Raw genomic sequence first — 24,541 nt, 5'->3', positions numbered from 1 at the left:
CGCCGTTACGCAATAATTCTCTTTTCTATTGATGTGCAAATATCTCGGTTATTATAATCGACTATATCATTATTATCCACTATATTGTCAACTCTACCTTCACAATGGAATGGTGGAAGATCGATTTATGAAATAAATGACAACCTCTAAAACTTTAGTTCATGAAAAAACAAATTATCTCCGATACCCTCTCGATATTCTCAAAAAGCCTATTTTAACCTTATCAATATAAAGGAATAAAATTCTGTTTCGGCTTTTCAGCTATGCCCGACACAAAAGAACAGGATAAAAAAACAAGTTACGTTATTTCGTTATTTTACTTTATTAACTATCAAAACCAAATTTCCTTAATCTTAAAGATGGAGATAGTAAAAATTATATATGAAAAATAAGATAGTAAATTAAGCTTCGAAAAATTTTGGTAATTCATTTCCCAATACAACTCTGCGCTCAATTCCTTTTTCGGTAATGATTCCTAAGCGTACAACACCTCCGGATGAACCGTCACGTGACATTGCCAGAGCCAAAGCTATAAAAAATTGAAAGAAAATTGACTGACTATAATAATGTCCTTTAGAACTTACTGTTAGTAACAAATTTAACACATTCTTCTTGGGTCATGTCTTTTTTATAATTAGCATCAACATAGCCATAAACATAACTCGATCCAGAGCCACCAATTGAAACTGGCTGTCTAACACACATACCACCAATCGGTATTGAATAAATTTGTCCACCTAAATATAATAAATATATATATTTTTAAATATTGTTAAAAGAAATTTTTAAAAATTTCATATATTTATTCATTATACCTTTCTTCTTGTCCCATCCAGCTACCAGAATTCCAGCCATCAGAGAATCACGGTAATTGTAGCACAATTCCTTAAAAACATTTGCACCTACTTCCACTAAAGGTTCTTCACCTAATTCCATCCTAAAAGACATAATTAAAACTTTACGATGACTATTAAAACTATATTTACCCATGAAATCCCAAATGGTAAGAAACTATATCGGCAACAGCTTGTGTATCAGCAGCTGATCCTGAACGACAACAATAAATTCTATCTGTTACTTTTGTTAATTTGTCAGTGACGCGATTAGCAATATAGGCCCTAAAAGAGATTTGAAAACATTTTATGTAAAGAATAAAAAATTTAATTAGTGTAATTGTGTTATACAAGTTCTCACCCAGTAGTTGTTCTGGAATCGGCTCCAATAACTACCCCATTTGCAAATTCTGCTGCCATAATTGAAGTCTGAAATCGTAATATCGAAATATACAGAAAATTAAATAGTAATCGGTATTCTGTGTTTGTATACGTTTAATATAACTTACCCCAGTGCTATGGGGAGCGTTCATCCAATCATTTGCAACGTCCATAATTAAAAAGGGTGCAAAATTTAAATATATCTGCCTTATTAATTAAATAGAGACTATTATTTTAACAAGTAAATTTGCTTGTAATGGACGCTTAGGTTAAGACCAGAAAAATGTCTGTGTCATTTTATATTTCAAATTCATTTCAAAAAGAAGAAGTAAAATGAATTAACCTTATATAAGAAACAAAATCTAACCTTGAATTTTGTTTAGATTCAAGTGTGGTACCGAATACATTCTAGAGCTAGTTGTAATATAATTATTTCAACACTTTTTCAACGAATAAGTAAAATAGTTCAGTAATAACAATACTGTTCTAATTATGGCTGACGAACCTGTACAACCTAAGAAGTCACACAGAGAAAGAAATTCAGGTAAGCCTTATTTTTCCTGTTGAATATTTGAATGTTTACATATTTATTATTGCAGGACGAAAAGCTGAAAAGAAGAAAAAAAAGAAGGGTAATAAGGATGAGGAATTAACTGATAAACAAAGAAATCCAAAAGCCTTTGCTTTTAATTCTGCAATTAGAGCTGAAAGAAGGTTTCGAAGGAAACAGGACATTGATACTAAAAAGCAACATATTCCACTAGTTGACAGAACACCTATTGAACCACCTCCAATTTTAATAGCAGTAGTAGGGCCACCAAAAGTTGGAAAAACAACCCTAATAAATAATTTAATTAAGTTATTTACAAGATCTCCACTAACAGATATCAAAGGACCAGTTACTATTGTGACTGGTAAGAAAAGAAGAATTACACTTATTGAATGCAATAATGATATAAATTCAATGATTGATTTGGCAAAGGTTTGTGATTTAGCATTATTACTGTGCGATGCTAGCTTTGGGTTTGAAATGGAAATATTTGAATTCCTGAATATTTGTCAAGTTCATGGCATGCCTAGAATCATGGGCATACTTACCCATTTGGATATGATTAAAAATAGCAAAACTCTCAAGACTACCAAAAAAACACTTAAGCATAGATTTTGGACAGAAGTTTATCCAGGTGCAAAATTATTCTATCTTTCTGGAATTGTTCATGGTGAATACCTACGCAACGAGATAAAAAATCTAGGTAGATTTATATCAGTAATGAAATTCAGGCCTTTAATTTGGCGTCAGAATCATAGTTATTTATTAGGTGATAGATATGAGGATTTAACAAATCTTGAGTTAATTAGGAAAAATCCAAAATGTGACAGAAATATATCACTATATGGATATATTAGAGGAGTGCCTTTAAAGAAAGAAAGTTCCATTCATATTGCTGGTAAAATTTAGATAATAAAAAATGTGTATAATTTATAAAATAATACTTTCTAGGTTTTGGTGATTTACGAATACATGACATATCATATTTACCGGATCCTTGCCCTCTTCCAGATGAAATAAAAAAGCGTGCTTTAGTAGAAAAGGAAAAATTGGTATATGCTCCATTTTCAGGTGTAGGAGGTATTGTTTATGACAAAGATGCTGTGTATGTTGAATTAGGAGGCTCCCACAGTCATAATAAAAGAAATGATGAAGATGAAGGGGATAATATTGTTTCTAATCTTATTGATACAAAAGAAACCCTAGATGTTAAAATGGAACATTCTGAACTACAACTATTTACTGGAGGAAAAAAATTAACTGCAAAAGATTTTGAAGAAGATAACCCAATTGGAACCGCAGATGGTTCCAAAAATCTGTCAGAAGATGAAATTGATAAAAATATAAACGACTTGAAAACTGAAGTTAACTATAAAGAAGAGCAAATCGAGTGTGATGGTAGAATTAGAAGAAAGGTAATTTTCAATGATGATGATGATGATGAAATGTCTGATAATAGCTCAGATGATTTAGAAAATGATTCTGTTGACGAATTGGAAGATGATAAAATACCAGAACTGGAAAAAGATAATAATGTCCATATGAAAATAAAAAATGTTCTTAATGAGTTATCAAGTAAAGAGAAAAATAAAAGAAATTTAATTATAGAGCCTGAATCACGTAATGGTAGTGATTCAGAAAACTCAAGTGTAGAAAGTGCGGAGTCAGACAGTGAAGATGAAGATATAAAGTGGAAAGATAATTTAGCAAAAAAAGCTCAAAATGCTTTCCTGGACAGAATTAGTTGTACGGAAAATTTGATGAAGATGGTTTATAGTAAGTGAGCATAATGTGTAAATTGTCTTTACCAAATATATATATTTTAGGTGTATTTGACACAAAAGAAAAACATGTTGATAAAACATCAGATCACGAAGATGATATTGATGAGTTACTTACCAAAAAGGTTACCAGGGAACAAGAAAAAATTTTATTAGAAAAAGATAATATGGATTTGGTTGAGTCTAGCTTAATGTTTCCTTGGAACACCGCAACAAAAGATTGGACATCTGAAGAGGTAAAACATTCAAAAAAATTATATAATAGAGTTACATAGATGTTAATTTTTTAGAATAAAGAGTTGATAGTAAATTGTTTTGTGACCGGAAAATGGAAAGATTCTGAAGATGCAAGTGAACTTTTAAGGCTTGATGATGCAGAGGACTTGGATGACATGAATTCCGATCTGGACGGTGATTTTGAAGATTTGGAAACTGGTGAGAAACATGTGTCAACAAAAAGCGATGTAAACGCTGCATCAGGTAAGCCATGAAAGCTGTATAAGTATCACGTAATAATCCGTGTAACATTCAAAAGTAGCAAAACATTCGAGCAATTCGATAGTTAAAAAAGTAGTTGAATGAAAAGTTAATTTTAAATGATTTTAAGTAATAATTCTTATTCCTATAACTGAAGGAAAGGCGATGTTGCCAGCTTGCTTAGGTATTTTTTTGTACATCTACAGGTCATGCTTATAAATAATTGATTATGATATGAAATATTAATATAAGCTATTAATTGGTTGTAATTATTATTTAATAAACTTTATTAATTTTTTTATTGTTTGAAATTGAAATATTGTGAATTATGAAACAAGATGACATTCTATAATATATATCATAAACAAATGAATGTATAATACCCTTATTTAAAATAACACAAATAATTTTTATCGTTGTGTCTTAAATTCATGTTTAAAAATACAATCATCTTATATATTTGAGAGAGGATTCCTTGAATGATTATATAATAATGATAACTTGGCAGGATTTTTAATAAATTATATATGTTACAAGTATGCGTGTTGTTTCAAGTAGTGCAAAGAGTATTTTCTAAACATTAATTTTATAGGAGAAAAACGTAAAAGAGATGAAGATGAGGTTGATGAAGAAGCCGACAGAGAAGCTTTAGCCGAGAAAAAGAGAAAACTGAAGGAAAAGTTCAATTCCGAGTATGATAATACAGATAAAAATACTTATTATGATGAGCTAAAGATTACGGCAGAAAAACAAGCTCAACTGAATAAAACTGTTTTTGAAAATATGCCTGATGATGTTAGAGTACAAGTTGAAGGTTTTAGGTATGTTTGTATAGTAGAAAATACGTTACGTAATGCATAAGTTGTATCAAAATTTCAGACCTGGAATGTATGTTCGAATTGAATTTACGAATGTTCCGTCAGAATTTATTACAAACTTTGACCCAACTTACCCACTGGTTTTGGGATCTTTAAATATGGGCGAAGAAAACATTGGTTTTGTCAATGTTAAAATTAAGAAACATCGATGGTATAGCAAGATTTTAAAAACTAAAGATCCTTTAATTATCTCCTTGGGATGGCGAAGATTTCAGGTACCCTAATTCTTAAAACCAGCTTGTTTATATTATTGACTAATCGATATTGGTTTCAGACTATTCCATTATATTCCAAATTAGAAGACAATTTAAAATTCAGATATCTGAAATACACTCCCGAACATTTAGCTTGTAATGCTCATTTTTGGGGACCTCTTACACCACAAGGAACCGGCTTTTTGGCATTGCAAACTGTTGATTCCAATCCTGAGGTATGGCGACCATTTTACATCCCAGATGATACTCAGGTAATTGATTTTCTTTTTTTTTAGATATTAAAGAAGCAGGGATTCAGAATAGCCGCTACTGGTTCAGTCCAGGAATTGGATAAATCTACGCAAATTATGAAAAAGCTCAAATTAGTCGGGTATCCCTTAAAGATATATAAGAAAACTGCCTTTATAAAGGGAATGTTCAACAGTGCCTTGGAAGTAGCTAAATTTGAAGGGGCCAGGATCAAAACAGTTTCTGGCATAAGAGGTCAAATTAAAAAGGCTGCCAGCAAACCAGAGGGCTGTTTTAGGGCGACATTTGAAGACAAGATTTTGTTAAGCGGTAAGAATCCTGCATTACTTAATTTTTGTTTAGTTATATGCCAGTTAGATGTACCAGGTGTATCGGAAAGTCATTTGATATGTGATTTTATTCAACTGGCGAAAATAACACCATCATAGATTTAACACCAATTGAGTCCCCGGCCTACCATAGTAAAACACATTTTTTTTGGCAAAATTAGTTTTTTTTATTCAACATAATTCCCCTCAAGGGTGATACACTGATTATAGCGGCTCTCCAACTTTTCGATGCCATTTTTGTAGTACGATTTGTCCTTTGCTTCAAAATAGGTCTCAGTTTCGTCGATCACCTCTTCATTCGACGAAAATTTTTTCCCAGTGAGCATTCTTTTGAGATCTGAGAACAGGAAATAGTGAGACCTGGAGAATACGGTGGATGAAGAAGCAATTCAAAGCCCAATTCATGTTTTTTTGCTGTCGTTTTCACTGTCTTGTGACACGGTGCATTGTCTTGGTGAAGCAACACTTTCTTCTTCTTCAAATGCGGCCGTTTTTCGGCGATTTCTTCCTTCAAACGGTCCAATAACGCTATGTAATAGTCGCTGTTGATGGTCCTTCCTTTTTCAAGGTAGTCAATGAAAATTATTCCATGCGCATCCCAAAATACAGACGCCATAACCTTGCCAGCCGACCGTTGCGTTTTCCCACGCTTTGGAGCGGGTTTATCGTGTCCAGGCTACTCTGGTGACTGTCGATTGGACCTCAGAGTGAAATTATGGAGCCATGTTCTAAAAAATCCCTCCAAAAAGCAATATTTTATCAACACGCGAAATTTCTTTTTATCAATTTTTTTCTCAATAACAAAAATTGTTCCACTCAAAATGCTATAATTGACAAAACATATGGATTTAATTCTGGTTGCGTCATCTCTGTGTCAGGTCGGGAACTTTTGAATTGACCGGTTATGTTTACCTCCTTGAAAATGTTAAGTTTCGTGTCTGAAAAAGTGCATTTGCGGCACGCATTACTTGTATTATTTAATCAAAAGAAAAAAATCATCAGTTCTTCAGTCATCGTTTGCTAGTAGAAACTTACGGTAACCATGCTCTAATTTAAAAGTGGTGATTTCGATGTGCAAGACAAAGAACATTCTGGTAGACTGAAAAAGTGTGAAGATGCGAAACTGTAAGAGTTATTGGATGAAGATCCAACCCAAACTCAAAAACAATTAACAAAAGTACAAAATGTGACCCAAGAAACGATTAACGACCGATTACGAGCAATAGGGAAAATCCAAAAGATGGGAAGATAGGTGCCACATCAATTGAATGACAAGACGACCGATCGACTCCAAGGCCAAATCATTTTGGTCGCAACACAATACTCTGTGTCTAGCGAGACCAGAGCGCGTGATATATTACGAACTGGTGAAACAGTTAACGGAGATCTCTGCCGACAACAAATGATCAATGCATGGCTCAAACGAAAAATGTCCAGAATGAGCTCTAAGACACGGTAAAGTGACTTTACAGCACGATAAAGCAAAACCAGTCAAAGAAGCGTGGAAAATACTTGGGCGGGACATATTATCGCACCCGCCGTACTCTCCACATCTTGTCCCGGACTATCAACTTTTCACATCATGATACACGCGTTTGCGTAGCAGCACTTCGCCAATTTCGAAAAAAGCATGGCTTGATGAATGGTTTTGCTCAAAGGACAAACATTTTTTTTGAGATGGCATCCATATTTTTCTTGAAAATCATGGTACACCTTGTAAAATTGTTAGTCAAGTGTTTCATTGGATTTACTTTCCCAAATGTTTACTTCCCGTTATAACTTAAAAACCTGTCGAAAATAGAGTAGTAGTATATGAATAAAAGGAATACTCTAATACCGCATTAGTTAATAAAGAAGCCACTTGACAATTGATTTGAAATTCACCGTTTGAATATCTGTTAGCCTATTTTACTAACATATACACTATTTTAGATATCGTATTCTGTCGTACTTGGTATAAAGTTGATGTACCCGAATTCTACAATCCCGTGACCACTTTACTGTTACCATCAGACATGAAGAATCGATGGAAGGGTGTGAGGACAACAGGTGAAATCAAACGAGAAAACAATATTAGAAATGATGTTAACAGTGATCACCTATATTTGGTAAATATCCTAATTAAATCTCTTGAATTACATTTTACGTTACATGATATTTCAGCCTATCGTGCGACAAGAGAAACCTTTCAGACCACTGGTGATACCAGCCAAGTTACAAAACGCTCTGCCATACCGTGATAAACCCAAGAACAATGTTAAATCATCAGAGAAAAAGAAGAACATCGAAAGAGTAGCAGTTATCAAGGAGCCACATGAACAGAAGGTGATTTTTTTTATTCTGACTTTATCGACCCTTCTACATTTCTTTTGTTTCTAGATATCTTCGATGATGAAAATGTTGAAAGCTTCGTATCAACATAAGCAGGAGAAAATGAAACAAGAAACCAAACGACGACTGGATAAACATAGGGCGGAAATACTTGCTCAGGAGCAAAGTAAGGAAAGGAAAATAAAGCAGAAAAAGAAAGAAGTGATGAGGAAGAGAAGCAAAGCGCAATTAAAACAGGAAAAGAAGAGTATGAGCTGATTTTTATATATATCGAAATAAAACACACTTTTAAAATGTTCTTATATTGTTAGTTTTATTTATTTTAAAGATGTTTTGGTACAATGATACAACTTTTAAATGACATTAGTTAATGTATGTATCATAGGAAATTATTTAACAAATTACAATCTCTATTAACAAATACTTTTATAAAAGCTACACATAACAACAAATTAGTTAAACATAAACTTTTTTTACATAAATTAATGGCGGACTTACAGCTATATACAGTTGAAAAGATTAGGAATGCCAGCAAATAAATTACGTTCGATTCTAAACCGAATACATCAAACAATCAAGTGATAATAATATTCTGAAAACAAGACAATGCTGTTGAGATACAAAACCGTATGACCACAACTATGTACAAATATAAAACTAATATTCTTTTAATCTTTGGCTAGCAAATTGCAATATTCATTGGGGAACTACTATTGCAATTTAATATTGACTGCTGAGTGACCAGTTCCCAGACGTAGGGAATAAAAAATTCCTCCGGTTGCTCTTCTTCCACGTATTTGAACTTTAAATCAGGGAATTTCTGAAAAAAATAATAAAATGTAAGATTTATGGAACATGTTAACAGACTGATATAAATAAATAATATTAACTTGTGTGAACAACGACTACTTTGAATTGGAGCACTAGGTTTGTAAGATTTCTAGGTATATTAAACTTTAATTACTTGAAAAATGGACCTTAGTGCCACGCTTAACAACCAACGATTATTTACAAGATGACTGTTCCTAGGAGCGTTTGGTTCGATATCCAAACAGCTCGTCTTCAGATAATGTTTTTCATGTTCACAGCCTCAATGAGAGCGTAGAGAATTACTAACGTTTTTTGATAATGCGTTCTGAAGGCTGATTGGACGGTAATTAGAGAAAATGAGTGTGTCCTTTTTACGGAATAACAGAATGTAAGATTTTTGGCACATATTGTTAACGGACTGATATACATAAATCATATTAACTGGTATTAGTGAACATCGCCTACTTTGACTTGAACTTATAGGTTTTCCAAGTATGAATTCACTAGGTTTGTAAGATTACTAGGTAAATCAAACTGTAATTACTAGAAAAATGGGCTTCGGTGCCACGCTTTAACAAACGCCCTGATGATTATTTCCAAGAAGACTTGTTCTTAGGAGTGTTTAGCTCGAAATCCAAACAACTCATCTTGGAAGACGTTCTTCATGAGAGCGTAATAGGGGAAATTAATCTGTCTCATTTTTACGGAATAACAGCAATATAGGCATGTTTCTCGATAGAGGTACATTTTTGTGATCTGAGGATTGCATTTGTGATACAAATTATGACTGAAAGCAGTTTTTGAAGAATACTTTGGAGTTCTCTTATGGTTATACAGTTCGGACTAGGTGCCCTCCTAGAAATTCGAGTGATAAAACGATACATTGGTTTTCACATCTTTTGATATCTTGATTTTCGTTGGTATCCAGTCAGAACATAACTCCGCCAATAGTTTGGCATTTTTCTGATCTGTGACTGACGGACAAATAGTGTCTGTTTGGATCTCTCCAGCAAGGCTTTAGAGAAGAGTAAGTAGATTTTCGGTGGAATCGCGATATATATAGGCTAGATTTTCGTACATCAACTGGTGGAGAAGCGTATTACATTCGGGAAAGCTTCATTTGGTTCTGGGCTCTATTCACTGGTGTTTCAGTCACTTTATGATGGTACCACTATCTATTTTTTGGTATCTAGCCATTGGGTGTTGTAGAAATAACTAATTTAGAGGTTTAATGTATTTGTGTGTTTGGTATATATTTAAATCAAGTTTATTTATGTTAGATTTAGTTCAATTTCTATTCAACGTTTATTATGTTTTCCATCAATAAAGGCTCGAAACAAATCTGCATTAGTTCGGAATATTTAGATAAACTAATTTCTAAGATATCGATCCATGCAACAGGTGTGAAACCAGGCATATTGAGAGGGTCGAGAACCATACAGGATACGTTAAGGTTTAACCCCCTTGAAAGACATCCAATGATGTAAATAAACTGACAAGCGTAACCTTGGAAATTCGCGAGAAAGATGAATCTCAGGGAATTTTTGGGTGTATACATTCATTCTACCGATGCAACAAAATCACCATTGGATAGATGTTTCCTCTTCTAGAAATATCTACTAATCGGGTGGCAAGAGCCAGCCTACTTTCGAGGTACAAGGTACCAAAGGGAGGAGCAATAGTCTAATTAAACATAATCTTCACATAATTAAGCACAGCCTTTACACACAATCTTGACGTACAATCTTAACAGTTTTCGAACAGCAATCATACAGTCTTCGTTAATACAGAATATTTAAATAATCGGTTAAAGGGGCGCATAGTTGGTGCCACTTTGACAGGTATGAGGTTTTGTGAAGGTTGTCATCACTAATTGTTATATCCGTCTATTATTTGTAGTTTAAGTATTAGCGTACAGTATTTTTAACTTTGCCAGTTTTTTCCTTTATAGTAGGGAAGAAAAAAACGCGCAGCAGGTGTAATTAAGTGAAAATTATTTAACAACAGATCCAGTATAATAATATAAAATTCTTGCTTGACCTGATGTCGCTATATCATTACATAGTATAAAACAAAGTCGCCTTTTCTGTCCCTATATCCCTATGTGCGCTTAAATCTTTAAAACTACGCAATGGATTTTGATGCGGTTTTAGATATAGATAATAGATAGAGTGATTCAAGAGGAAGGTTTATATGTATAATACATGCATAATATACTAAGGCAACATTGTTAATTTTAGAGGTTTCTAACGTGATGTCGTAAATTAACCTATTTTTTTAGGCTTATTTAGCAATTAGCAAAAACGCTGCCTAACCCTACGACTTAGATCAAATTAATGTACTACAGTATTGTACACCATAAAAAGGTCTACAAAAAAGTCCGCGATGGTATATGTTTATCTTTTTACTTTTTACGTGAGAAAATGGCTTACTTACGAAGCTATTTTAAGCAATACGGTATTAATCCTTATCGAATTAAGTACCTTAAATACAGTGTGCAATTAATATAGATCAATATGGTTCCTTACAGCATGTAAATTAAACAAATATTTTCGGAGATATTACAAATTTAAAATTTGCGTTTAAAAATGTGTAATGTAATAAAAATTGTATGAATTTAGATATTCCAAAGATAGCAAGAAATCTTCATAGTAAGTATAGGGGAAGAGGAATTGTTTTACTCCAAATTTAATGCGTGCAGGCCAAGGGCAGTAATGAATGAACCAAAAATACTGGATCGATTTTAATCATGTTTTCATTGAGTGACATAGGCATATATATTTTATGCCCGTGCAAAGTCGGAGCGGGCCGCTATGTTTTTATATACAACGTTCATATTTTTTCTGTAGTGTATTTAATTTAGTATCAGCATTGCACCCGTGCGAAGCCGGTGCGGGTCGCTAGTTCGTTAATAAAATGGGTTTCGGGCATTGTCTACCATCTAGTTCGAATTGCAGAAACAATTTGTTCAAAAATAAAAGAAAAGACCAAGTTATTGGCAACAAATGATTATCTAAAATACATATAATTTGAATCTTGTTAAATTCTTCTGTAGGACTGTGAGATCCTGTTCGAAGTAGTCCAAATACGATGCAAAAGCAAATCTTACGTGTTTGCGTGAAGAATAGATCTAAACCACAGACACAGTATGTTGAAGATGTTTATTGAGTAAAAAGTGACCAAATCATCAATGATCTAAAAACATGGAAGGTTAGAATAGTACTGAAGAAGAACGTAGTAAAACGATGAAACTATTTACAAAATCCCTCAAAAATCATTTTATGTATATACAAATTTAAAAACAAAAATACTACTTACAAGAGATTATGTTGACTAATATTAATTTGAATTATTATATTTACTCGGATAGGATAGCAATACAGCACGACTGAGACCAGCTAGTAACTTTGCGCCTAACATTGGACCAACCTTGACCTTTAATAGATCAATTAGTAATGATTTGTAACTTATGGTGAAAACAATGTAGTGCTTGTTGAAATAAATAAAAGAATAAATAATGATATATCCGCAGAATCATTGAAGAACATATTTTATCATAATACTTGCTTACTCGCTAAATAGTCGAAATAACGTTAGAAAATCTACTTAGAGGAAGTCTAAACATTCAAGGTCAAAATATGTAAAAATTATTAATATCTATAAAAAAGGGATACTTACGACAATTTTCTCCTTTGGCCAATATTTCCCTCCTTGCTGTATAACCTGCAATACCTGTTGAGCATCCACCTCGTTTTGCTGACTTTTATCAGCCAGCAATTGGGAAAAATATCTGATCACAATATCGATGTTGCATATAATATCTTGAAACACTACGTTGTCTTTGAAAGGTTCGAAAATATGTTTGTTGTACAATAAAGTATAGATCAAGTTGGGATTGTTAATCAGTTGTGTCGACAATGCAGAATTTAATATTTCCAAAACCATGCGTAATACCTCCTCGAGGACATTAATGTCCTGTTCCAGCTCTGCATCGTCCTGATTAATAGTAACAGTTGTTTCGTTTATATCTTTAGTCTTATTAGTTTCCAGTCTTTTCGTCAATTTTTGATATTTTTTAGCTATTGTCTCAAATAAGGACACCAACCGTTGGCTAACGTAAGGGTGCAGGTCGCGGAATTGCGAAGACATGTTCGCTAAAGCGGCCAAACAATTCGTATGCAAATATTTATCCCTCATTTTTAACATATTGTATTGGATCGTTCTAATAATGACTAGAATAAGTAAACCGCCTAAAGAAATTTCATTTAATTGTCTTTCAGTATACCATGTAATGTTTTTTAACTTCTGAAATAAAAAAAAAACATTGTAATTAAAACCGTATTTTTTATAGTCATAGTGCAAACATCTGACATACGACATTTTATAAAAGCCAAAAAACCATGGTAACCAAGTACCCATAAAAACAATTAATTTTTATGAAAAATAGGTCGCAGTAGCTCTGATAGATAAAATATGTGAGAAATGTGGAGCCAAAAATTGTTATACTATAAAGCGTGAATTTTTAACATTGTTTATATGGTGATAAAGCCCCGTTAGATACCTTTAAATTGTAATTACTAATAGTAAAGTTGTAATTTGAATTTTATAAAATTTCGATTTTTTTTTGCTTTGACATTTGCTACCTTTATCCGTCAAGCCACCGTGATCGACTTGTCATAATAGCTAATTTATCTTACCTGTAATGGTGTATTTCAATCGAAAAAAATTAGTTATTATAAAATGAGAAAAATGCGGTGAGGAATATAATTAATAATTATGACTTACCGTTTCATGAACTGTTTTATTAAATATGTCATCTTCACTTAAAATCAGTAATATAATTAATGACATATAAATGTGATGACTATGGCTATTAGGAGCGTTATATAATGTTTTTAAAATCGGAAATATCTACAAATAAATATATGAAAAGTATCAATTATTTCAGGATTTGATGGAAACATACCAGTTCTTGTATATCGGCTCTATCTAAAAGATATTTCTTAAAACTAGTATTTTTATGCAACAACAAATATAGTAACAAAGTAGGGGCATCTCCAGAGGCTTTTTTAGAAAGTGTTAAGTACAACGAATTGAAATCAATTTTAAATACAGTATTTTCTTTTGTTGGTGCTATTGGATTATTATCTGAAGAGATGAAACAATTAACTTGGTAACTTAATGCTGTTAAAATTACCTTACCTTGGTTTAGGCATGAAAACAGACTTAGTCTATATGGATTATTTAAAGTGGTCCAATTATGAACTAATACTAACAGTAATAATATACTCTGCATTGATAATGGTGCCTTTTGAAAATCACTTTCTTCAAGTCCATTTTGTTCCTCTGATTTTCTATTGAACGTCAACATTGACCACAGCTCACTAGCAATTCCTAAAATAAAATAAATATAACACTTAATGTTTTGTTTTTATTCAATGCAGCATTATACCTATAACAATACTGTGCCCTTGTCCAGCGCCATATGCAGCAACAGCACTCTGCTGATTTACAAAATTTGTTAATAAACTTTTAATAAATAATGGTGCACTGATAACATGTTTGCCTTTCATCACAACATTGTAAATTAAACTTCTGTCAGACTTTTGGCCAGAATGATACTGAACTGATAGGAGAACAAGCAATGAAGTAACAGCCTCAAGATGAATCGGATATGTTGAGTCTTTTACTGGTACATCAACAACAACATTAAAAATAGCACCAACAAAGGAATCTAGATTTGTGCCATCTCCATTAGTTTCAATATGTTGAATTAGCTGCTCTTCATTTGTAACTTCTGTTAAAAATTTAAGAATACATCTTATCGTGAAAAGGGTGTTAAATATTTGCCAGTTGAAGAGGGTACTAAAATATCAAAATGTAACAAACTAATATCAAACCAATTCCCAACTTACGCATCAGAATCAACAGCATTTAGTAATTCTGTTGATTTAAAATTAAATAATTTAATTAATGTACTAAAATTTCCAGAATTTAAATTTGTCTTTAGTAGTTCCTGGCAAAGAGGTTCGATCTTGGATTCAAGTAGTATCTGATCATTTCTAAAATAACATAGATTATGTAAAAAAGCTTATGAGTATGAAAGCCTTACTTTGTAGTGGGTGGCGTGATATTGAAGGATAAGAACCTATTCCAGAAAGGATCATTGAATGTAATTGATGTATTTCCAATAAACTTTAAACAATATTCGTTTGACGATAAATCCAAATTCTTGCTAATAGCGGTACCCATAGCGAAATATGTCAATTTTATAAAATAATGGGTGGCTCCTTGAAAAATGCAATATTATCTTATTTATTTTAAATAAATGTTAATCATAACATTGTTGGCAAAAACTGAAAAACAAACTTCAACATAACCTCAATAGACACGTCAGTGCACTATTGCAAAGTGATAAGACCGATCTTCGATTGTTGACTTCGAGTTTAAAACTGTATCATATATAAAAATAAACATAATAACTCAAATAGGGAATAATGAAACGCATCAAGTGAATTATTAATCTATTTAATTATAAACATTTTATATACAATAATTCCAATGCAACAGGTGATGTGGAAATTAATGATGTGGTATTAATATTAACAATACCAATAATAATAAACGACGAAATGAAACAAATCTCTTATAAATAAAATGTATTTATAAAGTTCTGTCTAAACAAATAAAATATTTTCTTAAATTCTAGATATTTTTATATAGTTTACAAGGAATAACGTAAAGGGCTTCCGTAACAAGTTAGAATGCATTATTGCATAGGAGAGATAACTTAACTAGTGTAAGAGTGATTTACAAAAGTACACAACTGAATAATGTCATTTAAATAAAGTATCATTCCAATAAAAATATTACACACACTTGTTTGCCGTCTCATATATTCTATGCTTCCAAATAAAAATTAAATAAATAATTATCCAGATCTCAGGATATGCCTAAAAAATTTAATGCAATTAACGTGTGGATTAGTTAAATATCAACCACTCTTACTGTCTATACTTTCTGTTGTTTTTTATTACTTTAACATGTTTTCCACAGCCATCTTTAACAGTCTGGCATCAGTCATTTGTTTTAACGGCGGGTTCGTCTGCATAAATAATGTGAGTTGTCTCGCAAGATCTCTAAGCACATTAGGAACAAAATGTTTTGTTTGAGGAACGTCGGTTGATAAAGCCAAAAATGCCGCTCTAATAAAACTGAAACGCAAATACGGATAACTTAACATCGAGATAACGCTAGTGATTACTGACCTTAATTTTATTTCAGTAGTTTTGTGGAGTTCCATACTAAGTTGCTGTATCAAAGCTAGGAGTACGCTCTGTGACAATATACATCTTTCAGAGAATACTTGATTGACATCCACTCGTTCACACACAAATATGACGAAATTTAAGTTCTCCGCCGACAAAGCCAACTGGAATGCTTCGTCGTAATTTCTTTTCGTCAGGGCTTGTTGTATATGAGATATAGTTAATAACTAAAAAATATCATATATAGTAAATATTTATGTATGCGGAAAAAGTAATTTCGTTTTTATCTTAATAGATGGTTCTAAAATTCCATATTTCTAGCAGCAGTGCTTCAACGTTGCTTAAGTAGTAATTCAACGAAGCCATACTGTAGTACACATTTTTGGATAAATCCAACGCATAGTCCGGACTATGCTCCGTTCGACCGCTATTTGTACTGTGCCAAAGCCACCTGAATCTTCTACAATGACGGAATTTTATGGTTTTACACCAGAAATAAGCAAAAGGTCGTCGATCAAAACGGCACATGAATCATTGATTGGTCTTAAAATATATACGAATACCGAAATTACTTTTCCCCTCGATCCACTATTTATATTAAGTAAAAACATGGATATAAAAAAATTCAACAATGAAAATAAAACCAACGTCAGCGATTGCTTTTAAAATAAAAGTAAGAATAAATTAACTGCCAAATAAAAAGCTGTAAATTAAAATTTCTGACATTAAACTCATAAAATGCATAAAAAACAGAGAATTACTAGTCAGAAATAATATTTTAATAGTGATAAATTAAGCAGAATGTATATTTTATGTTACAGAATAGATGAAAAGTTAAAATACCGTGTTATAAGTAGTTTTATTAGACGTAAGAGAAGTTTTAAGTTTACTGCTTTATTACTACTAACAGGCCACTAAAATATGTGTTTGATAAAATGGAACTCATGTAACTTTTTGAGAAAAAAATTTAAATAGACTTCTTAAAATAGAAAAAACAAAAGAAATATAAAAGAAACACGTATCGAATTTGTTAAATGCTTATATTAGGTGTGTGCTTTGAAATAAAAAAGCTAGACTAGAGTCGAAATACAAATTGTCTATTTTAATATTTGGTTTTCTTGTAGCTTGGCCTTTATAATTATCATCTTTTATAAATACATTTTTTTCAAAGCTTCGGAAAACCCAAATCAAACTATCTTCTCGAATAACGTTCATCTACAAAATGTGAAACGCACCATTTCATGACTTCTTGAATCATAACCAAAGAAATTATTTATCAAAATATAGTAAGATACGTTTTTATAAAGTATGCTTTTAATACCAGGTGGACTTAATTTCCGAAAATGTTATACGTAATTCACCTATTCAACAAAAGATGGTAGCCATAGGTAAAAAAATAGAATAAATTCCAAAAATATGAATCTCGCAGTAAATTTCTAGATCCAAAAAAGGTGTATACAGCACTAAATCAAAAGAGGCAAATTATATCAAAATGTTGCAACTATAACTAAAACATACATGAGAATCGGCATGCGGAGCTGGAGTTACTGCTCTAGATCTTACTGCGTTAATAACTCCTTCTTCCAACACAGTCGCTTGGTTTTTGAAGCCTTGTTTAATTTCCGAACTTAGAGCCTCCTTCAGACTATGCACTAACTTATCTTGGGTGCTAAACAAACCAAAGAAGTATCAGGAAAAGTAGCCCACATCCTTAAAAATAGATACTCACTTTTTGAAAAGGGCGTTGAACTGTTTGTGGAGCTCTGAGCTAACTATATCTGATAATTTATCAGAGTTGCCTTTCATGTTATCGGATACAGTCTGCATTTGAGTAATAAGATCTTTTCCTTTGTCTTGTACTTTCCTTTGCCTCTCCATATAGGCTTCCACGGAAGCGGTATCTACAACAAATCGATTGATGTCTTCTACTGCATAAAACAGTAACTAATACATACATTCTTTTGTTCCCTTAGTGAAAGTCTCGTTTATTTGCTGGAACATTTGACTACACACTCTTTCCCAGGATGGAATTAACGATTTCGCTATAATATCTCGATAACATTTTTCTAAAGTTGGTGCAATTAGGTTTGCTACAGATACGGTTATTGATTCGGTTAATGACTAAAATAAAATAACATCTGGTTATATCACGATCAACAAATTTAAGAGAGGAAAATCTCTTTAGACTGTTTTTTAATATTTTTAAAATATTGAGATTATAATAGATAGCAAAGGGACAAGTCCAAATATTGAATATTTACAAAGTTATAGCCAGAGAATTGGAGGCGTTCCATCATAGTATTGGCCACATAGAAATAGAATGCGCTGAGAACATTAAAATGTAAGAAAAAACAAATCAACTTTCGGGGAAATGGTCAGTTGGCCGATAAAGTAAAAAACAAACAAACTAGGATTCGCAGAAACGAGAAAAAAGTTTTGGTGGTGGATCAAACTTTTTCACAGTACCTTTGTATGTTATTTTGCATTGGAAACTCCCAAATATAAGACAAAAAAAATCGGAAAAGGTAACTTGATCTATCTAGTAGTAAAAAATTACAAAACAGTATGGTTTAGTTATTTACAGAGACGTAAACAACAGGTGAATTGAAAAGTCCCCGGCCTGACACATAGATGGCTCTGTTAGAATTAAATTCTTATGTTTTTTAGTTAGCCCTAATCCCCAAAATATGCGTGTATAAATTTGACAGCTGTCGGATCATTAGTTTGTTAATTATAGCATTTTGAGTAAAGCAACTTTTGTTATTGTGAAAAAAATGGAGAAAAAAGAATTTCGCGTGTTGATAAAATATTGCTTTTTGAAGGAAAAAATACAGCTAAAGCAAAAACTTGGCTTGATGCCGAGGTTCCGGACACTGCCCCAGGATATTCCATCATTAAGGATTGGTATGCTAAGTTTAGACGTGGTGAAATAAGCACCGAACACGGTGAATGTTGTGGACGCCCAAAAGAGGTTGTTACCGACGAAAACATTTAAAAAATTCACAAAATGATTTTGTATGACCGTAAATTGAAATTGAATGAAATAGCAGACACTCTAAAGATATAAACTGAACGTGTACATCATATCATTCACGAATATTTGGGTATGAGAAAGCTTTTGACTAAAAACAATGACGAGTTGATGCGGAGCAGTGAAGATGATCAAGCGCAATAAACTCGAGTTTTTGCGTCGATATGTGACAACGTATGAAACATGGCTCCATCATTTCACTCCGAAGTCCAATCGACAGTTATCCGAGTGGAGTGCACACGATGAATCCGCTCCAAACTGTGGGAAAATGCAACAGTCGGCTGGAAAGGTTATGGCGTCTGTATTTTGGGAAGCGCATGGAATAATTTTCACAGACTACCTTGAAAAAGGAAGGACCATCAAAAGCAACTATTTACAAAGCGTTATTCGACTGTTTGAAGGCCAAAATCACCGAAAAACGGTCGCACTTGAAAAAAAGAAAGTGCTGTTTCACCAAGACAATGCACCGTGTCACAAGTCAGTGAAAAAGATGGTAAAAATGCATGAATTAGGCTTCGAATTGCTTCCTTATCCACCGTATTCTCCAGATCTGGCCCCCAGCGACTATTTCCTGTTCTCAGTTCTCAAGAGAATGCTCGCCGGGAAGAAATTTTCATCGAATGAAGAGGTGATCGCCGAAACTGAGGCCTATTTTAAAGCAAAGGACAAATCGTACTACAAAAATGGTATCGAAAAGTTGGAGAGTCGCTATAACCAGTGTATTACTCTCGAAGGGAATTATGTTAAATAAAAAAAAATTGTCAAAAAGATGTGTTTTACTATGGTAGGCCGGGGACTTTTCAATTGACCTGTTATCCTTGAAAACCTGAAATATAAAGTTACGGCTACTAACTTATTAAAAACTTATATTAAAGATTTCCTGCAAAATAAAACATTTTTTTTGGGTGCAAATTGTGGCATAAATAATCAAATATCTAAACATTTTTAGTTTATGGTTTGGTTTTAGATTTTAAAAAATACCGACAGAAAAAGTATAACAAAGTAAATTATCTTAAAAAATATTTTTATACTATCTAATATTCTAACAAAATTTGATTGAAAACAAGTCACCATAAGACATCCAAAAAGTTTCCTCCCTTAAGCTGATTTATCAGTTTCAGTAACACTTGAATAATAAACTATTTTTGGTTGGCTTACCTTGCTACTAATGACTTTGACGAAATTCTCCTTAACTATAGCGTCAATACTAGCAAATTTGTGTGTGTAGTGGGTATCAATTTGGTGCCTGTATGAATCTACCATTTGGTGTAACATAGGCAGCACTGAATGTGTAATTTCATGTTGTAACGTATGTTGTACTTTGTCAATAAATGATTTATTTAACATTTGGGCAATTGATGTTAATAATGTTTCCTGAAATTTACCAATAGGTTGTTATTATATGTATAATTTCTCATTTTGAATATCGAACGTCAGCTCTGCCGTGCTAACTAACGTCACTTATTTCTGAAAAGTCAAATTTTTATTCAATTTTTTTCATGGCAATCTGTTGTCGAGTGGTACTATTTTGTTCCAACCAATAATTTTTGGAAATTTCACATGTAATTCACCAATTCGACAAAAGATAGCACCATTGATATGTATTAGAGTTAAAATAAATACTTATATAGAATGAATTAATCTGAAGACAGAAACCTGACTGATATTTGCTAACACATTCACCAAATAGAAATGTTTTTTTTATTAACTAAAAATTAATAAACCCCACCTGCTCGAAAAAAAAAGGAAAAAGAATAAAGATTCGACCCAAAAAACTAACATTGGTAAACACACTTAATTAATATTAGTATTAATTTAATACTATTCCTTGGCATTTATTTATTGGTAAAAATATAATAATATTAAATATAACATACCTGCATTTCTCTATCTTTTGTCTTTTGTAACTGTATTAAATTCTCCAACATTTGGGCAATTTGTAAATGTTGTTTTGACATAGCCACATCTAATTCTTTAACTAACTCTGTTTTATCGACATTCTTTGTGCAACAGCCAACCTAAAAGGAACAGCCATCGATTAATCACCATTATATCATTGAAAGTGACAGTTTTAATGGAAAAGGTAAGACAGTTTCTTCGGTTACCTTTTGATTTAAACTTTTCATATCTTGGTGGAGCTGTTGCATTATTGCATTTTGTTCTCTTATCATATTTTCTAGAGTATTAATCCTAATGTAAACGGTTTCTAAGTCTTGATTGCTTAATTCGTTGGTGTCACTCATTTTCTTCATAACATCACTATTTTTAACAATCGGGATTTTGCTCCAGTTCATTGGTTCATTGGTTGGATAAAGTAAGGTGTTCTCTGAGGGAGCAGAATAGTCCTTTTGGGGATGTTCTTGCTCATCCTGTTGATGAAATGGGAAAAATATTACTTCTACATATCGCCTCAATGTATGTTCGTAACAAACCTCAACTTCCAGACTTGCCAAATTGTTAAAATACTCTTGAGTTGGATAGCCAGTGGCCGAATTATTCAATGACAGAATCTCTTGAACTTCTCTACTGGGGCTAGATCCAGCACTAGCAAAGTTATCTTTTTGAGATTTTTTGAATTCACTCAGTTTATTTTCATTTGATTTGTCTATAGGATCTTCTGTTATATTTTCATTGGCCAATGAGTTTAAAATGCTACCAAAGCGAAATACGTTTTTATTACGAGAAAAATTAATCAACATAAGAACCTAAGATGTTTGAATTTGTACCTGCTAGATTTTGAATTTTTTCCGGAAGATGTAAAATCATCAGGTGTCATCAGGGTTAATTTTGGATTGTTGGTTTCAAGCTGTTGCTGCTGGATAAGAAGATTAACCGAGTTGTGAAGATCATCTAGCACTGGAATTTTCCTGAGACTCTCTTCCTTCTAAAATTTTAAATATGATATTATTACATGTACCACTATGCAACACGATATACCTCATTGTTGTCATCTTTCAAATCAATTAATGGAGCAACGTTCTCTATGATAGGTTGATTTTTAGAAAGTAAATCTTCCACATGAAATCTAATACAACATTCTTGATACCTTTTGGGTTGAATAATTAACAGTTTCAAGTTGAATACCTAAAAAAATGTGAATCCAAAAAAACTATAAGGAATTGTTTTCAACTTACTTGAATTTCCGCTAATTCATTTGTATCATCTAAATATTCTACATCGTCATAAACATCTGAATCAATGTTTTCATAATAATAGGGAATTGTTTTAATAAAGGCAGCAGTGATGTGAAAACTTAAAAATGGTGCAGGCAATAGAAAATGATACAGATGTGTTGCAGAGATTTGGTTTCCACTCTCACCTCTAAAAATAATATTTATTATAGCATCTAAAGATTAAATGTCAGTTTTTAAACCTTTTCAGTTGAAGTACATATACCCCGTTATTACTGACATCAGATATAACAACAAATTGGCCTGTATAGTCGATAGCAATGTTAAAAAATAAATCAGCGTCTTTGCCTTTTGGATTTGGATAGAAATTTAATGTTTGTAAACAATTCCAGGACTCGCAAGACCACAGTTTTATTTCAGAGTTATTCTTTGCTGCTGTGATTGTAAACTTCCAGCATCTGAAACATTTAGACCATTGAATCCGATGAGTTTGTTAGATATCAGATAGTAAATGTATGACACATACTCTGGACTAAATTCCAATACATTGTCAACAAACAAAATTGATGATAATGGTTTTCCATTATGTGGTTTCCATTCATGAAGGCATTTTTGTTTAGGGTTGTCTAGCATATAAAGCTAAAATCAATGGTAAATAATTACTTTGCTCGCTTTGTTTAATAAAACTTCTTGCCTGGAAAAATTTTACATAACCATCTTGACTGGCTATGGCTACAGCTGTGCCATCCAAAGCAAATGAAGCATTGGTGATTTCATATACATGATTGATTTCAATATATCCTTCATAGTTTTCATTTGGATCAATCGGAAATTCATTGCTATATTTTTTACTAAGTACACCCACATTATAAATACCCACTAGAAATTATTACAGCAATTTAGATATCTTTTAACATATATAGTGATATTTTATTTACCTCTGTTGTAGCTCAAAACTGCAAACATCTTATCAGGTTCATCTCCAATATCAGAGTCGTCATCTTCATCATTAGGAACAAAGGGACACCATATTAAGCGATAATTAACATCTGTGGGATGAAGTTCACTATGGCATATATGACATAATAATGTACACCTAATTAAAATAGGAATATATATTGTTTAAAAAATATTAGTTTTCTTAGTAATGATACCACTGCTCTAGTTTGCCCGACAAATAAAAGGATACATTATTGAATCTTTTCTTTCGTGGACATTATAAATTAATATATTGCCCTCTGAATCAATGCAACCCAAAATAACTTCTGGTCGAGTATATGCAAATGCTATATCTTTTACATCACCTTTTAAATTTTTGATTAGTGTTTTTTTTTCCGGATTGGTTTGATCTGCCACTCTTACCATACTACCCTCTTTATCTGAAATATTTAGTGTTATTAATGGGATAATATTAATGCATAATATATGCACTTTTCATAGTAAAGGCTACAATATTGCCTCCTATATGGGCTGTAATTAAATGCCCACGATAGTATTTAAATTCCCAATTGTAATTTATACGATCAGTAAGCTGTACTTTTGAACTTCCAAGAGTATGATTTCCATCGCCACATTGTATATTTACTGTTTGAGCGGATATTTGCGTTCCATATTCGCTAATATCAGTGTTGGAAAATTTTCTATAAAATATATTAAAGAATTAAATGTTTTTGGAATAAAGTCAAACTTAGGTCATAACCTATATTACATATTCATAATAGCATTTGAACTTACATATTTTGAGTAGAACCAATTTGTAAAACATTTGGGGTTGATGTTGCCATCATTAGATTGTATTGAGTTTAAAAGAATTTTATATGAGTAGTTGATTAGTAGATATAAATGACAGTAAAAGAATTAGTAGCAAAAAAACGCTGTTAGTAAGCTTACTATGTCTAATATTGACGAAATAAGATAAACACATTAATAATCATATTCACTCAAACAATATAACTTTGCTGGAACTTTTAACTTCTTATTATATAGTGAAATTTGTAAAGAATGCCTATTTTCCGTATAATACTGAAGTTAGCCATAAAAGACTATTTTTAATTTCTAATGTTCTACAGAATATGAAATATAAATATGGTTTAATAAATATAATATGACTATTTATTTAGTAATTCATCATATATAGATTTCTTTTGTGTTTTTAATTTACATTCTTTATTGTTATCCAAATAAAGCAGATTATCTTTTAAATTTATATTGATTGAGGCCATTGTGGTAAAGGTATATTACTCAGTATAATTTGATTTTGACATTTAGTCTTTTACT

The 24,541-nt window shown here is 32.1% G+C and overlaps 4 protein-coding genes across 7 annotated transcripts; 1 reads left to right on the top strand and 3 right to left on the bottom strand.

Moving 5' to 3' along the window:
- Positions 1-303: 303 nt before the first annotated feature.
- Prosbeta1 (Proteasome beta1 subunit) lies at positions 304-1,502 on the bottom strand. The gene is made up of 6 exons (XM_076412057.1): positions 1,343-1,502; positions 1,195-1,262; positions 987-1,118; positions 816-937; positions 585-737; positions 304-529 (listed from the first exon to the last, which is right to left on the bottom strand). Exons 1-6 carry the CDS (start codon positions 1,385-1,387, stop codon positions 402-404), a joined length of 648 nt encoding a protein of 215 aa, XP_076268172.1. The 5' UTR covers positions 1,388-1,502; the 3' UTR covers positions 304-401.
- Positions 1,503-1,588: 86 nt separating this feature from the next.
- LOC143201131 (ribosome biogenesis protein BMS1 homolog) lies at positions 1,589-8,326 on the top strand. The gene is made up of 12 exons (XM_076412003.1): positions 1,589-1,758; positions 1,814-2,662; positions 2,716-3,540; positions 3,591-3,781; positions 3,836-4,025; positions 4,615-4,843; positions 4,902-5,115; positions 5,175-5,330; positions 5,391-5,673; positions 7,626-7,801; positions 7,857-8,018; positions 8,073-8,326. Exons 1-12 carry the CDS (start codon positions 1,707-1,709, stop codon positions 8,280-8,282), a joined length of 3,537 nt encoding a protein of 1,178 aa, XP_076268118.1. The 5' UTR covers positions 1,589-1,706; the 3' UTR covers positions 8,283-8,326.
- On the bottom strand, positions 8,311-15,247 carry LOC143201135 (dymeclin). Of its 2 annotated transcripts, XM_076412011.1 has the most exons (8): positions 14,947-15,247; positions 14,750-14,896; positions 14,287-14,699; positions 14,037-14,228; positions 13,801-13,982; positions 13,620-13,745; positions 12,513-13,139; positions 8,311-8,844 (listed from the first exon to the last, which is right to left on the bottom strand). In XM_076412011.1, exons 1-8 carry the CDS (start codon positions 15,084-15,086, stop codon positions 8,704-8,706), a joined length of 1,968 nt encoding a protein of 655 aa, XP_076268126.1. In that variant the 5' UTR covers positions 15,087-15,247; the 3' UTR covers positions 8,311-8,703. The 2 variants fall into 2 exon arrangements, with proteins under 2 accessions (XP_076268126.1, XP_076268125.1); XM_076412010.1 differs by having other exon boundaries at positions 13,801-14,228.
- A 233-nt stretch (positions 15,248-15,480) lies between these two features.
- Ge-1 (Enhancer of mRNA-decapping protein 4 homolog Ge-1) lies at positions 15,481-24,291 on the bottom strand. 3 transcript variants are annotated; one of them, XM_076412005.1, is made up of 20 exons: positions 23,999-24,291; positions 23,696-23,904; positions 23,454-23,643; positions 23,203-23,360; positions 22,959-23,143; positions 22,791-22,903; positions 22,507-22,722; positions 22,268-22,454; positions 22,071-22,217; positions 21,860-22,017; positions 21,566-21,785; positions 21,239-21,502; positions 21,011-21,151; positions 20,292-20,507; positions 18,058-18,223; positions 17,832-18,003; positions 17,621-17,771; positions 16,103-16,329; positions 15,843-16,048; positions 15,481-15,787 (listed from the first exon to the last, which is right to left on the bottom strand). In XM_076412005.1, the coding sequence occupies exons 1-19, from the start codon at positions 24,049-24,051 to the stop codon at positions 15,868-15,870; spliced, it is 3,354 nt and encodes a 1,117-aa protein (XP_076268120.1). In that variant the 5' UTR covers positions 24,052-24,291; the 3' UTR covers positions 15,481-15,787; positions 15,843-15,867. The 3 variants fall into 3 exon arrangements, with proteins under 3 accessions (XP_076268120.1, XP_076268121.1, XP_076268119.1); XM_076412006.1 differs by having other exon boundaries at positions 24,155-24,289; XM_076412004.1 differs by having other exon boundaries at positions 15,852-16,048; positions 23,999-24,288.
- Positions 24,292-24,541: the final 250 nt, after the last annotated feature.

This window comes from Rhynchophorus ferrugineus, unplaced genomic scaffold (genome assembly GCF_030347505.1).
Source record: "Rhynchophorus ferrugineus isolate W39M unplaced genomic scaffold, kcgeb_rfMv2 rfM8, whole genome shotgun sequence".
NCBI classification, from domain to species: domain Eukaryota; kingdom Metazoa; phylum Arthropoda; class Insecta; order Coleoptera; family Curculionidae; genus Rhynchophorus; species Rhynchophorus ferrugineus.
Note: the sequence above shows the minus strand (reverse complement) of the source record. Positions and strands in the feature narration are given on the sequence as shown.

What these genes read in the sequence shown, in the direction of transcription:
- Prosbeta1 (XM_076412057.1), bottom strand. Translation starts at nt 1,387, where the DNA reads ATGGACGTTGCAAATGATTGGATGAACGCTCCCCATAGCACTGGG. An exon ending in GATTCCAGAACAACTACTGG is followed by an intron (nt 1,119 to 1,194) that starts GTGAGAACTTGT and finishes AATCTCTTTTAG; the next exon opens with GGCCTATATTGCTAATCGCG. An exon ending in TGTTAAATTTGTTACTAACA is followed by an intron (nt 530 to 584) that starts GTAAGTTCTAAA and finishes AATTTTTTATAG; the next exon opens with CTTTGGCTCTGGCAATGTCA.
- LOC143201131 (XM_076412003.1), top strand. Translation starts at nt 1,707, where the DNA reads ATGGCTGACGAACCTGTACAACCTAAGAAGTCACACAGAGAAAGAAAT. An exon ending in TTTGATGAAGATGGTTTATA is followed by an intron (nt 3,541 to 3,590) that starts GTAAGTGAGCAT and finishes TATATATTTTAG; the next exon opens with GTGTATTTGACACAAAAGAA. An exon ending in AGGAGCCACATGAACAGAAG is followed by an intron (nt 8,019 to 8,072) that starts GTGATTTTTTTT and finishes TTTTGTTTCTAG; the next exon opens with ATATCTTCGATGATGAAAAT.
- LOC143201135 (XM_076412010.1), bottom strand. Translation starts at nt 15,086, where the DNA reads ATGGGTACCGCTATTAGCAAGAATTTGGATTTATCGTCAAACGAATAT. An exon ending in AGGGCACAGTATTGTTATAG is followed by an intron (nt 14,229 to 14,286) that starts GTATAATGCTGC and finishes ATTTTATTTTAG; the next exon opens with GAATTGCTAGTGAGCTGTGG. An exon ending in GGCCAAAGGAGAAAATTGTC is followed by an intron (nt 8,845 to 12,512) that starts GTAAGTATCCCT and finishes TATTTTTTTCAG; the next exon opens with AAATTCCCTGATTTAAAGTT.
- Ge-1 (XM_076412005.1), bottom strand. Translation starts at nt 24,051, where the DNA reads ATGATGGCAACATCAACCCCAAATGTTTTACAAATTGGTTCTACTCAA. An exon ending in CAAAAGATAGAGAAATGCAG is followed by an intron (nt 20,508 to 21,010) that starts GTATGTTATATT and finishes GGTAAATTTCAG; the next exon opens with GAAACATTATTAACATCAAT. An exon ending in CACTAAGGGAACAAAAGAAT is followed by an intron (nt 18,004 to 18,057) that starts GTATGTATTAGT and finishes GATTTGTTGTAG; the next exon opens with ATACCGCTTCCGTGGAAGCC.